The sequence below is a fragment of the Leucopleurus acutus genome, assembly GCF_964270905.1.
Source record: "Leucopleurus acutus genome assembly, chromosome: 2".
Classification (NCBI taxonomy): Eukaryota; Metazoa; Chordata; class Mammalia; order Artiodactyla; family Delphinidae; genus Leucopleurus; species Leucopleurus acutus.
Window position 1 is genome coordinate 117850311 of NC_139143.1, and position 18025 is coordinate 117868335.

The following is an 18025-nucleotide window of genomic DNA, read 5'->3' on the forward strand; positions in this document are numbered from 1 at the left end:
AAGATATCACTAAAGCTATTTGTCAGGTATCATAATTTTGTAACGAGTGATCTAAAATTGTATTAGTGGTAGAAGTGGTAATAGCTATGGAAGGGAAGAGGTCAGACTGGAAAATAACCTTTTCCTTAAACATTTTTTTTTGGTGCTTGGATATAGGACTCTGCCAATGAAGACTCATTTCTAATTTGTAAAATGAAAAGACTTACTGGGGAACATGAAGGACTTTTTGTCTTTCTTCTTTCATCAGTCAGTTTGAGAGCTATTTCAGGAGTATCCCTCCCATACCATTCCCCACCTCTAACTTTGAACTGTAAGCCTAACGTTTTATTTCACCGAGAAACTAGAAGCAATCAGATGAGAATTAGCTCTCATTATTTTCCCCATTACCAAGGCTAGTGACCTAATATCTGTACCCATATATCCTACCTTTGAAATTGTTGTACCAGATTAATTGTTCCTACCGAAATGTCTCTGCCTGGACCCTGGATCCCCATCTCCTATGGCATACTCAAGAGAAATATGCATTTCTCCCAAATTACACTCAATTTCTCCCTTTTTTCCTAGATCATTCCCATCAACAAAGTAACTTGCTATATTAGTTTCCATCTTGACAAAAAATTTTAAAAGCCTAAGCCCTCTCTTAGAACTCACATCTTCTTTCTCCTGAGATGTGGTGTACTCCTCTTATTTCTCTACTTGCCTTGCTACTCAAAGCTCCTGTCTTACCACCCATGACCTTCATGTGTTCTTCTTAACCACTCCACTGATACGGCACCTATCAAAGTCACCAACCACCTCCATCTCTCCCAGCAGCCTCTCCTCCCATGACTCATTTTTTCAGCAGTAGTGGACACACACAGTTGGCCGTGCCTTCATTCTGAAAATGTCTTCTCTACACTTGGAGGCTCCACACTCACCTTGTTTGCCTTTCAACTTACATGCTGTGTCACCTCATTCTCTCTTGCTGTCTTTCCTCCTCCAATTTCTAAATATCAGAACATACTTAGTGAACCACCCTCCTTCCTCTTCTTTTCTCTATATTTACACTTTTTCTCAGTAGTCTCACCCTTTACCATGGTTTCAGATACAATTTATATTCTGGTGACTTTTGATATCCAGCCTCAGCATCCAACAGCACACACAGTATCTCCACTTAGAAGTCTAAGAGACACCTTGCTTTTAACATGTCTGAGAGAGAACCACAGCTGTCATCCAGTCCTACCGTTCTCCCCAATCTTTTCCATCTTTGTTGTTTTCCCATTGTACGTGGACTTGATGCCAATCTGTCTCTCTCACTTCTCGTCCTGGAAATTATGTCCGCTCTGCCTTTAATATGGATTCTGAGTTTGGAACCCCCATAATGTCTGTTCAACACTACAGCCAGTGGTATCTTGTTAAAAGTGAAGACAGATCTGAGTAAAAGCCGAACCACAAATAAGGCTCTATAATTCTTTTTGTGTTCTGGCCGCTTTTGTCTCTGAAGTGCATGCCTGCTTCTCTCCGCTTAGCACCTGTTACATTGGGCAACCAGCTGTTTCTCAGACAAACCTCAGGCCTTTGCACTTACTCTTTTCTCTGCTGGGGATGCTCTTAGTGATCTCCCTTCAGATATATTTACAACTCCCTTCCTTACCTCTTTCAATTCTCTGGTCAGATCACTTTCTCAGGGACGGTTCCTCCCACTGCACCCAAGAAAAGAGTCCTCTGTGTCCCGGCTGGCCACAGTTCCCTTCCCCAGCTGCTGCTTTCTTCCTGACACTTATCTATACAAGAAATTGTATTTTTAAAAATTTCCATTTAGGGCTTCCCTGGTGGCGCAGTGGTTGAGAGTCCGCCTGCCGATGCAGGAGACACGGGTTCGTGCCCCGGTCTTGGGAGGATCCCACATGCTGCGGAGCGGCTGGGCCGGTGAGCCATGGCTGCTGAGCCTACGCATCCGGAGCCTGTGCTCCGCAACGGGAGAGGCCACAACAGTGAGAGGCCCGCGTAACGCAAAAAAAAAAAAAAAAAAAAAAAAAATTTCCATTTATTCTTTATTTTTTTCTCTCACACTGGAATGTTAGCCTAAAGAGGACAGATAACTTGCCTGTTTTGTTCATCCCTATGTGTTCAGGAAGTTGTTCAATAAATATCTGTGGAACGAAAGAAAAAAAAAGTATCCCTGAATATGTGAAGGAAGACATGACTGTTTCCCTACTTACCATAGGGTGAAAATAACATTTAGAAATGGAAAATTATTATTAGCTAAGAATGGTAATGAAGTCAGAATTTGAATGATAAAGAATCTCAATTCTGTATTTCATGAAGCATGAAATAGAAAAGGAGATATTTTGCTAGTATGCATAATAAGAAAGAAAGAATACTATTGTACCAAAAAATTTTGGTTGAAACCTAATGTCATATTTCTCTTGATATATAAAAGATAACAATTCCCAAGTATGAAAAATACCTTTTTATAACAGAATAAAAAGAATTTTGGCAGTTAGAGGGTTTTTTATTTTATTATAAAAGTAATGCATGTACATTGCAAGATTTTGGAAAATATTTAAACTTGGAATGATGTTTTAAAATTTTGAGAATTATTATAAGCAGTTATCTTTTACTAAAAATAACTAGTTTCCCCATGCTAAAATAGGAATTATAACTCAATATGTCACAAAAATGGAAAAGTTAATAGAGCCTTTATGTAGTTCCCTTGAAGAAGGATGTTTCATTTGTTCTCTACGTCTGTGTCTCTATTTCTGCTTTGCAAATAAGGTCGTCTATACCATTTTCCTAGATTCCACATATATGCGTTAATATACGATATTTGCTTTTCTTTTTCTGACTTACTTCACTCTGTATGACACCCTCTAGGTCCATGTATGGATACGTATGGATATGAAGGGGGAAAGGGGTGGGGTAGGAGGAATTGGGAGATTGGGATTGATACATATACACTGTTGATACTATGTGTAAAATAGACAACTGAGGGGAACATACTGTATAGCACAGGGAACTCTACTTAATGCACTGTGGTGACCTAAACGGGAGGGGAATCCAAAAGGGGGGGATATGTGTATATGTATAGCTGATTCATTTTGCTGTGCAGTAGAAGCTAACACAACATTGTAAAGCAACTATACTCCAATAAAAATTAATTAAAAAAGTAAAAGTGACAGTTACCTATAAAAAAAAAATTTCAATCGTAGTATAACTTTATTGATTAGAAAAATCAGGTATGTCTGGGGAATTTCTAGGAATCTTCTCAACATTTAAAATTAAGGATAAGTGAAATATACACTAAAAAGGTAAATAATCCTTGTACATCTCAATTTCAAATACATAATTTTATTCAATACCATATAATGTGTGTAGCATCTGCCAATGCATACAACCAAAGAAGTATGATATATGTAGTTTATGTTTCATCAAGTGTTTTATAACTGTTTTATTTAGGGCCCCAAAGGAGATCCAGGTTTTTCCCCAGGTCATGCTGTTTCTGGAGAAAAGGTAATTATTCGTCCATGAAATAAAATCATGGTGATATATTTCAAGCTTTTAAAAATCATTTTTATCTTTTTAAAATGTAGATTTTACTTGATTTCAGACAGAATATATAGATAACTATTGGATTTTAATGAAGGAAGAAATATTTGAAGAATCAAGTAAACAGTATTATCAGCCCAACTTTTCACTTTAAATCATACCATTAATTTTTTTGAGTGTCTACTTTGTCATGCCCTTGTGCTACCTGTGAACTAGGAACAGATGGGGCAAAAAATTGGAACAAGATACTTTTGGTCCTAACCTCAAAAATGTTGCTGTTAGTATGGATGCCATTGTAAATTCTAATGCCATTTTACACCTTTATTTCTAGAATAGTTCTACATACTTATCTTGTTTAAGTCCCACAGTAACAGTGAGGGAGGCGGTCATCATTATCTTTTTTCCAGTTGAGAAAACAAGATTCATAGAATTTAAGTGGATAGCAAGTAGATGAATTAATGATGTATCTAAGTTTTCTGACTTTCAGTACAGTATGCTTTTTATTTTATCATAATGCGCTCAAATACACATACGCATTTAGATAAAAAGAAACTAATGTTTCAAAGTAAAGATAGCAGTGAAAATCTTTATTAAGAGGAAGATATTTTCCAGTGAGGATGAATACAGGTCAAGTATTTAGGTATATATCTGGGAAGCTTTATTTAGACATGCACTTGATGAATGTGATACAGTTATAGGATGTTTTTGTTATGTAGTGTACATTCACAAACTTTTAAAATTCCTGAATAATTTTTGTGGTTACTGGGTTGAAATCTTATCCTTTAATTGGTTTACAGAAACTCTTGTAAACATAAGAAAAATTACATCACATTAATGGATATTATACTAGCAATTAAATCCTCAAATTTAATCTAGAACTGTAAGAATTTCATTGCTGTGTTGGAACTGAGTTCACTCAATCTAAATAATTTAGAAAAGGAATGGAAGTTTATTATTAGAAACAGTATTTTCATTGGTCCCTTAATTATTACCAGGAAAAAAAATTCTGCAATCTTAGAAACATAAATTCCATCTTTAAAAATCTCTAAATATAAAACATTTGATTTCTTAAAATTTAGAAATTAGACATCCACTCTCTTTTGGTGACTGCTTTAAATAAACTCCCCAAATTACGCATTCACATTTTATCAGATGCTTATTTTTATCTTCCCTTGTGGCTTCTGTGTACAAAATATAGGGTGGTTCAGTATGTGTACAGTATCTGTATAAAATACAGGGTGATTCAGCCTGCGAGTTGTGACTTGGAAGTATGTCAGTGGGTTTTTTTTTTTAACTTTTTGAGTTACTCATATACTAACTGTGGTCAATACTATATAGGAGAAATGGTAAGATATAGGATTTAATAGAATGTTTTCATTGAGCTTTAAGTGAAATCCAACTTTCAAAATGAGATATTTTTAAAATGGTAACATTTAAAAACAATTTCTCAGAAATTATATTTACATACAATTAGGTTCAATTTTACTGAAGAGGCAGGATATTTATACATATACAATATAAATACAAATAAATAAAATACAAACGTTAAATTGGTATGAGTATTGGGGGATTGGGAAACAGTTGAATTTTATTTTTTAACATTTAGCTATTTTTACAATAAATATATAATCAATGATGAAACAATAAAAGCAATGCAGATTCTAGTCCTTCTGCATGTAATATCCAGTAAGTAACATCTCTCATAGAGCACACCTGAGTGTTTCTTGTGGGGCCTCAATGGCAAACGAAGATAACTTTTAAATAGTGGTAATTTTTCCTTTCCCACAAGACGAGTGTGATATTATTATTCTCACTTTTCAGATGGAGAAACTTTGAAGGGAAATCAAGTGATCTACCCTTGATTAGAGCTAGTAGGAGATGAGCCTCCAGTCTCCTGTTTCCTAGTACAGTTTTCTTTTCCTTCTATCAGAGAAATAAGTGTCAAAAAAAAATGTATAAACCCACCATCCCATTTGTTAATGGAAGCCATCCTAATAAAACACTGAGCCAAAAAAACATTAAAATATTAAACATATGGAAAAGCACTTTATAGTTAATCAGAAACATCCTTTTCCCTTCTGATTGTGTAATTTGATGACATATTAAAGTAGATAATACACTGAAAATTAAATAGTGCCTAAACAGTCATTAACGAGTTTATTTAGGGTTATTAACTAAGTACTCTTTTTCTCTTTCAAAGAACATACTTTTTTTCATGCACAATAACTTTGCCACAGCAGGAAGAGGGAAAGGAACAGAGGCGAAGAACAAGTGTACCATGAGTAAACTAGTTTAAGATTATACCCCCATTCCACTTTGACATGTTTCATCCTTGTCAATTCACACAGCCTCCTCTATGTCGTTGTCCATTCTACCCACCACAGACACTCCTTCCCCCTCACTGGTATAATTTCTCCTTCCTACCCTGCTTGCAGGCCTTCATCACATTTGGGGGAAGGGGTTGGGGTGTGGGGACAGAAGGCCCTAATTTGCGAAGTTGGGTCTGTGAAGTCAAACACACGGTCCTCCCAATAAATTTTCACTGCAGCCCCAGAAACGGAAGTGCCCCTTTCCCTGGTGCATGACGAGAGCCCAGTCCTGCCTCCCACCCCCCAGCCGTGCCATGAGGTTCCACGTGGGAGTCCCATCGGGCTGCAGGTCCTCACCTAGAAGGGCAGGCCTGAGCTGTCCACAGCTGCCTCACGAAGCACTGGTAGAATTTTTAAGTAGATTCCTTTACATTTTTAAAGCACAGTAAACTTTGGGAAAGATGAGAATTTGGGAAGTAAGGACATTCCTAGAGAGAAGGACATCAGAGAAAAAGAAGCAGGGCCTTAGAGGTGGGGAAGTACTGTCCAGGTAATCAGCACTAGAAGAGATAAGGGCCGGGAGCCTCAGAAAAGGTCTCGAACAGTCCCAGAAACGAGGTGGACCTTGAGCCAGATAGAGGAGATCAGAAATGAGTGCAGTAAGATCTGGACGTCCAAGATGAAATCCTGCAGCAAGGAAATCATAATTTTCAATTCTCTTTCATAATATTAAACCTCTGTTTGTGTTTTGTTCTTAGGGTGATCAAGGTCTTTCTGGATTCATGGGGCCCCCTGGTATGCAAGGTGTTAAGGTAAGATGTCGTTTTACTTTGATGTATTTGGGTGCCATGTGGATCTGGGTGCTCCTCAGCTCCTGAGATCTCATTCTGAAGTTGAGCCCAAAGTCAATGTTTTAAATTCTTTTCTTCAGCAATAGGAATTAGGGTGCTGTCCTAATCCAGGGAAGTGGTGCCCACCAAAGACAGGGTCTTAAGAAAAATAAAAGAAAACCCTTCAGATAATGGTGGGGACAAAATTCACATGTAGGAGAAAGTCACTGATAGAATTTTGGAGGTCTCTTTTTTTATTAGGGCAATAACTTACTTCTAAAACTTTGAAGTCACATTGTAACTTTTATATATCCAAAGTGAGGTACATTTGGATGTAGGTAAAATACTTGGCTTTTTTTTTAAAAGAGTTTCTAATTTTATTAGGAAATAATAAACTCTGCCGTGATATATACATGAGTGTGAGGCCTGAAGCGTAAACAGAGTAGAAGTGAGGGTTGGGGATAGGTAGTAAAAAATAGTAGTCATGTGCATATGAGTTGGCCTTTTCTCGGGTAAAAAGGAATAGTAACACAGCTGCTATAATTATTTCATAAAATATGCTCTGCAGTTTCCTGAATTAACACAAGTGTAAATTCTTCTCAATATATTCAGCTTGTCTTTTTCTCAAACGCTGAGCTGTTGATTTTCTACAAGGGATGAAGAAGATACAAAATTTCTGTCTAAGGTATTAAAGGCACCAAAATATTGGAGGGCAGTATTTGACTTGATATGGGTGCCTAAATACACTTCATAATGAGCTATGTTGGTGTCTCAGTGTGCCATCTTCTTTTCCTCTTGGGAGATTTAGAATGGAGGTGGTTTTCTGGCTCTGGTTAATTTGTTCAAATTCTATCTGCCATTTTCTAGGTCCTGTCGACCTTGGGCAGGTTGCTTAACCTAAGCTTTAGTTCCCTCATGTGTAAAATGTGAAGATAATACTACCCACTTCACAGGGAGCTGTTGGGAACATGGAATGGGATAATCCATGCAATAGAGTGTCAGAAAAATAGCAAGCTGTTAATAACTGTTAACCATCAGCTATTTATCTGGTTTTGGAAAGGATCCTGACCTTGTTTGCTTCCCTTCATAATCCCTTCTACAGGGCACAATTGTAAATTGATTAAAAAGGTTTTGATCTCATGGAGTATTTTTCCTCCCATGACCATACCACACCATTATTCTTACGGCATTTAGACTAGTCTTCATCCTAGACAGTACTTAGAATCTGACAGCTCCTTTGAGGTTGTTGGTTGCTTCCATGAAACTGCAGAGTGATAGTTCCTACCAGAATTGGTCTTGACATACAGTCATGAATCTGTCTGATTAATGCTACTTAGTATACCTCTGACTGCTAAGTGTACCTCTGAGGAAACTGTACTGATGAATAGCATCAAACAAAGAAAATCTCATAATACGAAAATTACCTTAATAAATTGCATTTGATATTAAATATACAGCTATTGCATCCTGAAGAATGCCACTGTGTATGAGAGAAAAACAAACTAATCATTACTTTCCAAGGTTAATAATTCCCATGGTTCATGAAATTAGCGTTCCAGAAAGGGAAAACTTATTGATAAATAAAGCTTGAGTCGTGATTGTGTAGAGGAGTATATAAAGAAATACTATAGAGAAAATTTTAAAAGACTGATTTTAACTATTAGAGCAGGTTATCATTTTTAACTTTGAAGTTTTACTTACTTAAAGCAGAAGATATTATCTTCCAAGGACTTATGCACATATTATATGAGCCTTGGCCCATCGGTATTTTAAAATATTGAGAATATATTATTTTTGGTCTGTATAAGTCTAGTAAAGTGAAATAGCATTAAGTTAAACAAACTGGGTCATGGATGCATATCTTTCACAGACTTCTTTTCTCTTACACAGTTTTTTAAACTTTTAAAATCTGGCTTGTGTTGTTAACGAGTAGAAACAGAGACTGTAGAAGTCAGGGATCTTGCTATGTTATCAATTAGCAACTATAGCTGAATTTTCTCTAGAGAAGGTTTAGTCGACAGTATTTAGAAACCAAATTACTTTCTGATAAATGAAGCGTCCACGGTTCACTATGCTTTGATAGTAGTTCAAAACAGTGTTAATATTTGAGATGATTTTGTAGTTTTTCTGAGAATGCTTTCCCTCTTTTCAGAGTGTGTCTAATAATGGAAACTGTATATAGATTTTTTAAAAACAAGTATTGCAGGAAACACACATAGGGGCTCAATCTAAGCCTAAACTAATTCTCTACGTAGCAGGCTTGCTAAACTAATTCTAAACTAATTCTCCACGTAGCAGGCATCACACTATCTACGTGCATGTCTTACTTTAATATGAATGTGCAGTAGAAATGCTCTCACAATGAGCTTGGTAGACTCTTTCTGTTCCTGTGGTTTGTATGAAAGACAGAAGGACCAGACTGATTATTTATGGAATTTAATAATTTTGGTTCAATTTTTGAACCACCTAGGTCATTCTCAGAGTTACTTCCTACAAACAGGATCCATTCTAGGAGTACCTAGAATAAAAGTTCATATTAGTTATGACCTAGGGACTCCTATTCCTTCATCCTTTCAGTTCTACCCCTAAAATGCTACATGAATTCTTAAGGTCAAGACAAGAACTTAAGGTATTCATTCTGTAAGTGATAAATCTAAGATAAGCCCAGAGAGGTTAAGAGAATTGCTCAGGGTCACTCAGAGTTACAGCAGGATCAAGAGATAATACTTGCTGATACTGAATCCACTGTGCTTTTAACAGTCTGTGCTTATTATAAAAGATGAATAAGGTACTTGGGATTTGATAAATATGAAGTTTATTACATATTTTATCTATCAAACTATTTTTGAATTATTATTATAACTATTACGGTAAATATTAACAGCTCCTTTCTTATGTGTAATATTATAGTCTATCTGCTGAACCCTGTATCTTTTTATCTTAAAAACAGCCCATTGAGACAGATAGTATGTTCAGTGTGTCATAAATAAGTTAATTGAGGCATAAAATGTTTAAGGCATTTACCCAAGGCCACATGATTATTAACTGACAGAGTTAGGACTCAAATCCAGGCATCTTTGACATGACTGTGCTCTTAATAACTTCAAATACTGTTTTCCCATGTATTAGTTCATTATGCCAATATTTGTTATATGTGAGTTTGATTACTTCTGACTACCTCAAGCATGAATGCAAGAGAAAGTAAAATTTTGTTTTTTCCTGAAAGCCAAGGGAACAAATATAGTTTTGGATGACAGGTAATAATGACATCATTATTCCTTTTCTCTGGAAGTATCTGGAAATATTACAATTCTTTAAGTAGTCTTTGAAGTGGCTGCAAGAAAGTTGTGTGTAGAAATACTGACAACTCATGGAAACTGTTGAGATAAATAAATGGAAGATTAATATAAAATGTTCTGAAAACTTAGAAGTAATATTGAGATAGAAATAACAAAGCAAGTAAATCAGCAGCAATATTTTTATTCACTCTTTAGTAGATTTTTTGGTTCGCTTCTGCCTTTTTCCCTTTTTATCTCTCACCCCTTGACTTTTTTTAAAGATTAATAAATTTACTATATTAAAAATAAGGCTTTTTTTTTTTTCTCACAACAAGGTACAACACAAATAGTGAAAATACAAGCCACAGACTGGGAAAAAATATTTGTAACACATGTAACTAACAAAGAACTAGCATCCAGGACATGTAAAGATTGCACAGAAATCAATAACCCAATAGAAAAATGGGCAGTTCACAAAACAGCAAATCCATTGGTCACTTAATATGTGAAAAGATATTTAACCTTACTAGGAATAAAGGAAATGAAATTAAAACAATGAGGTATCATTTCACAATTGTCAAATATCTGAAGTCTGAAAATACCTATTTTTGGCCAGATGAGATACAACAGGAATTCTCATTTACTGCTGATGGAACTGGAACAACCACTTTGGAGCACGATTTGCCATGTCTAGGAAAGGTGAAGATGCACACTGCCTAACACTTAGTAATTCTGCTCATATGTATATATCTTAGAGAAACTCTCTAACACACATACACAAGAAGAAATTTTAAAATGTTACTTGCAGCATTGTTTATGAAAACAAAACAGTAGAAACCCCAATATATTTAAATTTTAAAAGGATATATTTTGATAGATTCATAAAATGTAACACCATGCAGCAGCTAAAATGAACAAACTAAATCTACCTATTTATGGCAACATGTATAAATCTCAAAAATATAACATTGACAAAAGAAATAGCCTCAAAGCATTCGTATAGTATAATATATATAAAGTTCAAAAACATGCAAAAATACATTATCAAAACAACTTACAGAAATTTATGCTTTACTGAACAGGGAAACATTGTATTTATATAAAAGTATAAAATCATGCATATTAAAAAAAAGTGCTTTTCTCTGAAGAGGGACAGATAAGAATGAAATCAGGGGGTTTCATAAGGAAAGGCCCTTGAATTTTTTCTTTTAAAAAATCTGAAATCAATACTCACACCTTGACTTTTTTAAAAAAAAACAGTATTACCACTTTAACAAGCTGTGTGTTTCCCCAGATTGACTGGTTACATTGCCTCAACTTAGCCACCTTAATATAACTTTTATTTACCTAGGAACTGAAGTATGTTTTCACTTCCCACTAAATGTCTAAATTTGTGCCAAAAATCAGATAAGTTAGATCCAGAGTGCATGCTGTGTTGGTTGGAACACAAGAGTCATAACTCTGAGCTTGGACTCCAGATGAATTTTTAAATTGGTTTTTAAATATAGCTGATCAGTTGCTACATTACTATTGGAAGTCTGCTTTTTAAAATTGTAAGAAAATTAACAGCAATTTCAATTGAAGGAATTTTTCTGGGATCGAGAGGATAAGCCAGATGAGAGCAGTTAAGCACATCTTAGCATGAAGGTATAATTCAGAACAATTGTGAAATAGGCACACATTTTAAAACAGATTATTATGAATAATGTATGGCAATATTTTTCTGAATGTCAAAAAATTCAACTACTATACTTTTAGTAATAATTATAAATCAGTGTGAATTCTTATTCTAGTTTGATGGAATTATTTCAGTTAAAAAAATCTTTCCATTACATAGGAGGTACACAGTTAACATCTTTATAAAGTTGGAAGGGAAAGAAGAGCTGAAAAAATCAAGTGGAATGCGTTATGATTTATCAGTCACTCAAAACCTATACAGCTTTTCATAATCTATTTAAAGCAAGGACAGTACTAAGGAAGTACAGCAATACTGAATGTTGATGAGAACAACAATAAAAATAAAATCCGTGCCCGGAGAAAGAAATAAGGGGAATTCTTAGGTTCCATAGTTAATGCTATAGATCATCTTCTCACCTGTGCAATATTCCTGTAAAAATCTGCAGAGCTATGTTTTCCTTTGCTCGGTTTGCAGTTCAGGCTTAGTACTGAAAGTCTAACATAAAAGCTGCTGCTTAGGGGCTGTGCTGTCACCACTGTGACCATCTACTCTGCCCTCTGCCATTTCCACTAATGGAAGGGGAAGCAAAGAACAAGACAACATAGTATACTGAACTCCCTCACAGGCAAGCCCGTGGCTACCAAAGTGGTGTACTCTGTGGGACTTGGAAAACATTCCTTCATCCAAAGATATTTTCCTCTTCTGATTGACATCCTAACATTAACAATAAATTCATTTGGCTGAAAGTATTTCAGTTCCCAGGAGGTTTTAAAAAAAAATGTCTGTGTCCTCAGAAAAAACTGTTATCGGTCATTTAGCACCATTTTAAGAATTAGTGTCATACTGTTTTTCTCCACAAGAACTAGTTGAGAAGGACTACAGCTAGAGTTGATGGGGCCAAGGTAAAAACTGAGTACTGGGGCTTCCCTGGTGGCGCAGTGGTTGAGAGTCCGCTGCCGATGCAGGGGACACGGGTTCGTGCCCCGGTCTGGGAAGATCCCGCATGCCGCGGAGCGGCTGGGCCTGTGAGCCATGGCCGCTGAGCCTGCGCGTCTGGAGCCTGTGCTCCGCAATGGGAGAGGCCACAGCAGTGAGAGACCTGCGTACAGCAAAAAAACACACAAAAAAACCTGAGTACTAATTAATGTAGGTTAATTGGTCAATATTGTGAGGAGTTTGGGACAGAGGTGGGTCTGTTGTGTGCGTGAGGGAAGTATGTTCCAAGAAGAAGGGGAGGTGGGTAGAATAGAGAGGTCTGTGTGGTATTCATTCTCTAATTTAATTCTCTTCAATCTCTCCAGGTACCTGGGATCATTCTTCTATTTAATTTTTTGAAAACAGTTAAACTCCCTATTCTTAAAACTTCAGGAACTTTATTGCCTTACCTCAAGTAGTACTTACATGGTCATGGTTGTTGATTTCTTTTTTAATCTCATTCTGAATTCTTGCTTAAGCCTTCTTTTTCAGTCAGCTATGGGCGTCTTGCCACTGTTTCTCTAGTTTGCCATAGGTTTCCCTGGTTATTTTGACCAAAACATGGCTACAAACCTTTGTTTGTATTCATCAAGGCATTGCTGACGTATGAGTCCTGTAGTGTTTGACAGATTTTATTAGATACTTGGAATCACCTGATCTGTAAAGGACTGCTATTATTACATTACAGAAAAGGACAATTTAATACTGGCTTTCAGATAACAGTGCAGTAGCAGTGGGCTAAAGGGAAATACATGAGTGATTTAGGAGTCCTTAAGTGCAAGGTCTATATTTTTTCACTGTGGTATTTCAGCCCAGTGAATGGTACATAGCAAGCACATATTAGTAGTGAATGAACATTGCTGCTCGTAAGTTTAATTGACTGTGCCCTTTCACCCGGTGCTAGTGGTTATTTTCCTCCTCAAGGGCTGCTTCTCAAGTCAGTGACCCTTCTCACCTGTCTTATTTTGCCTCGGTCCTCTGGCTCCAAACACCCTTTGTCCCATTTAGGTAGGGTGAGTAGAACTAGTTAATCTGCTACTAATGTCTCAGTGATGTTGCCTTTCACATGATCATGTATAAGGTTAGCCCACCTTTGCCTCAGCTTCCTGAGACTAGACAGAAGCAAAAGATACAAGGAAGTTGCTTCAACCAAAAGAACAGTTTTGAGATAAAATTTGTCACTAACTCTGGAATGCTGCAGTTGTTTTAATCACATTCTTTTGTCCTACAGTTCATTCAGGAAACCAGTATTGGTAAACAAGATATAGTTCCTGCCTTCAAGTAGCCTACTGTCTAAAAAAGGAAATAGATACTAAAGTAAATCACTAAAAGTATATTATGCTATAACAAATGCAATGATTAAGATGTGAAATTTTTATAGCAACGGCTGAGGGATCTCTAAACTTCTTGGCAGTGGAGGTGGGGGAGTTTTTAGAGAACAGGGAAAGAGGCAACATCTGAGCTGCATCTTTTTTTTTTTTTTTTTTTTTTTTTTTTTTTTTGTGGTACGCGGACCTCTCACTGTTGTGGCTTCTCCCGTTGTGGAGCACAGGCTCCGGATGCACAGGCCCAGCGGCCATGGCTCACGGGCCCAGCCACTCCGCGGCATGTGGCATCTTCCGGGACTGGGGCACGAACCTGTGTCCCCTGCATCGGCAGGCGGACTCTCAACCACTGCGCCACCAGGGAAGCCCCTGAGCTGCATCTTGAGGATGCAAGTTATCCTAATGATACTATAGTTAGTAGACATGTAGTAGACACCTCTTTACACACAGGTGATGACATAAACCAAGGCTTGGAGGCAAGAGCAGTTCCTTGTTTGGGGATTATGGAGTGTTAGATAGGAGGTGTCAGGAGATAAAGTTTGAGAGACATTCAGGGGTCAAATTATAAAGGAACTTGTATGCCATGGTAAAGCATTTATCATATGGTAGAGAGCTACTGAAGGATTTTAAGAAGGAGAGTGCCAGAGGCAAATCATTTAGTCTCCGGAATTTCTTTGGCATTTTTGTGGATTCTAGAGACAAATGCTCCTACCTTTCTGAAACCTAAAGTTTATGTAAGGAGGCCCAAGATAGAAAAGCAGAGTGGTAATAGAGAAGTTGTCTTATGCCATAGGGGATACTTTCTCATATGTAGGAAAAATCTTTTCTTTTTTTTAAATCAGAATTTTTTTTTAATTTAATTAATTTATTTATTTTTGGCTGTGTTGGGTCTTCGTTTCCGTGCGTGAGCTTTCTTCTGGTTGCGGCAAGCAGGGGGCCACTCTTCATCGCGGTGTGTGGGCCTTTCACTGTCACGGCCTCTCTTCCTGCGGAGCACAAGCTCCAGACGCGCAGGCTCAGTAGTTGTGGCTCACGGGTCTAGTTGCTCCGCGGCATGTGGGATCTTCCCAGACCAGGGCTCGAACCCATGTCCCCTGCATTGGCAGGCAGATTCTCAACCATTGTACCACCAGGGAAGCCCTGTAGGAAAAATCTTTATCTCAGTGAATATAAGTCCTTTGCATTTAGTGGGGGAAAGAACTGTTAAAAGAAGAAAACCATTTATATATGAAGTTGACGACATAGAGATTATATCATCGAGAATCTTTTCAATACATATATACAAGCATTCCTCACTTTGCATGGTTCCAATATAGACAAATGACAAATGATATAGACAAATGATAACACCAGTCTCCCACCAACATGGTTCAGGTTAATCACACTGTGATTAGCTGTGTAAAGTATAAACTTTGCTACTGGCTCTTCAGCTTACAAGTCACTACATAAATAGTAAATGTGCATCAAGATCAGTGATCGGTCACATTTCATTCAGGATCTGTTGATGATTGTACACGACACATCTGTTAGTTCATGCACAGACAGCAGAGTGTGTAGCTGTCTTGCTTCCTTCTCTCTGATAAACTCATGTGGCATTTTACACAAATGGATAATCAAAAAAAGTAACTGGTCAACAAAGATGAAAAGTACAATGAAATAAAGAAATAGTGATAACACAGAAATTGAAATTAGAATCAAATATAAATGGGGTTATAGAAGAAATAGCTGATCCTGGGGCACTGCTGCCATTTGAGAGACTCTACATATGCAGACAGAGGAACTTGGTAACGGCGAGCTTGTTTTTATTATTTTTGTTTAAGGCAAATTTTTTGACATAAGAGGAAAGGGTTGTGATGAATAGGATAGACACGTCCCAGAGGAGTTTACAACAGCAAAAAAACTTCACGTTAAAAGAACTCTTGGAGCTATTTCATGACATTGAAAGTGCAAAGGATGGAATGTTGGGAGCTGACCCACACTTAGAAAGGAGTATGACAGTTTGCCAAAACATAGAATATATGCTTGCTCTGTATGGTTATTTATACAAGAAAAGCACTATTCAAACTACTCTTCATAAATTTTTTCTAGGAAATGGAACTTTAATTTCTCACTGTTTCTAATGTTTTAAATTACACTGTACTAAACTAATATTTAACATAGTTTTCATTTCCCTATACAAAGGTAACTGACAGTGAGACTTTTAAACATTTTGACAAAAATTTTTAAAGGTCACAGAACAATTGCAATTTTTCCCATTATTAAGATTGTTTGGCATGGTTTCAGCTTATATGGTCAGTTTCATGGTCCTCTAGTACCGTGCAAAGCAAGGATGGCCTTGTATGTAAATGGTACCACTGTTTTCCTTATGGATAAACATTTTATTTATGTATCCAAATTTTAATTACTTGGGGGTAGTTCAGATATATATTTGAAGTTTGTTTCTTTTCCATCCCTTAATATTTCTGATTTTGATTCAATTGTATCTCTTTTTTGTTTTTGGTCCTGTGTGGTCACCTGTTGATAACGTATTTGTTAGGGTTTAAATTGTTGTTAAAATAAGTATTAAAATTAATATCTCTATATTAAAATTAGATTCTAAACCCTTTTTATTACTGGAATTCTTGGCAAGGCAAATTTACATCACAACAAAAATTGAAACAACCCTATAACTCATTATAATAAGTTTTTAATCTGTTCTAAAACAAAACTTGTACATTTTTCTATTGCCATTCCTTAAGAAATGTGTTTACATCAGTTTCAGTATATTTATCAGAGGAAAATCATGCATTGTTAGTTACTCGACCTTTTTTGTTATTTTTCCTATGTGACTATAGGAAGAACAATGAATCAAATAGTATTTTCAAAAGACTACAATATAAACAAATTTTTAAAAGTAAAGTCAGGGAGACTTCCCTGGTGGCCCAGTGGTTAAGACTCCGTGCTTCCAATTCAGGGGGCGTGGGTTTGATCCCTGGTTGGGGAACTAAGATTACACATGCTGCGCGGTGTGGCCAAAAAATTAAAAAAAATTAAAAATAAAGTGTCACGTCCTTAGATTGGAGCTATGCCAAAGCTTGAATGTAGGCATTCTTCCCAGGAACTTTTTCCCTTTGTTTTTTAAAATATTACGGACTAGTATTTAAGTAGAAAACAAATGAGACCTGTAGTCACAAATTAGGGAATAAATGGAGGCTTTTATACAATAGTGGTGCTAACTCCAGTATATTACAGTAACATATTATTACATTGAAAAATAACAAGATATTTTTTCTCCCACTTATTACCTTTCATTTCAATATTAAGAGAATTGAGATATCATATTGAATACTTAGAATCTGTTTTCCCCCAAGTAACCCTCAGATTCCTCTAAGTCTTTACATCAATTCATTTATTCATCCAAATCTTTCCATCAATTAATTAACAAGCACGCACTATGTTCTAGACACTGGGGATACCACATTGAATAAAATAGCTTAGGAGATTAAGTTTAAACTCTTTAAGGGGCATATATATCATCTCTAACTCTGCCCTCAAATCTAATGTATAATCATGTTTCTCCTAGACTCTCATAATAGCCTCCTACCTGACCCATTCTCTTTCCATTCTGCTCATCCCAGAGTCCCCATCTTTGTTTCAGGTCATATGCCCATGGGAGCCTGAATCTGTTTTTTTTCTGATACGTACCTCAGTGATACATCAGTGTTACTTGAATTCTTCCAATGCCTCAAAGCCTGAATTGACTCTTATAAATGCCTTTGTTTTTCATTCAATGAAAGGTGAAAAAAAAAAAGTAGTGACTTTAACAGATTCAACTAATTGCAGAATGCTGGCAATTAAAAGGAGATTTAGCAGTAGTTTAATTCATTGCTGTCATTTTACAGATGAAGACCTTGAAACTCATGATATAGCTATTTAGTGGCAAAACTGGATCTAGAGCTCAGTGTGCTTGGTCTTTTCATTATTAGTAGTAGTAAACCAAACCAAACCAAAACCATTTTGTTTCACTTCAGCTCTTTTGATTGCAAAGAATGGACACTTAGGCTATCCCAAGGAAGAGAGAACTATTTCAATCCTCTCTACAGCATTAAGGGAAATCAGGGAC

General features: G+C 36.5%; 1 protein-coding gene across 1 annotated transcript in view; it reads left to right on the top strand.

Annotated features, from left to right (window-relative positions):
* COL24A1 (collagen type XXIV alpha 1 chain) overlaps window positions 1-18025 on the top strand; it is a gene marked incomplete at both ends in the record, with an annotated part of 398127 nt that overhangs the window by 53200 nt on the left and 326902 nt on the right. The window contains 2 exons of the mRNA XM_082834714.1: window positions 3439-3492; window positions 6596-6649. Coding sequence (XP_082690840.1) covers window positions 3439-3492; window positions 6596-6649 — 108 coding nt within the window. The remainder of the gene's footprint in view (window positions 1-3438; window positions 3493-6595; window positions 6650-18025) is intronic.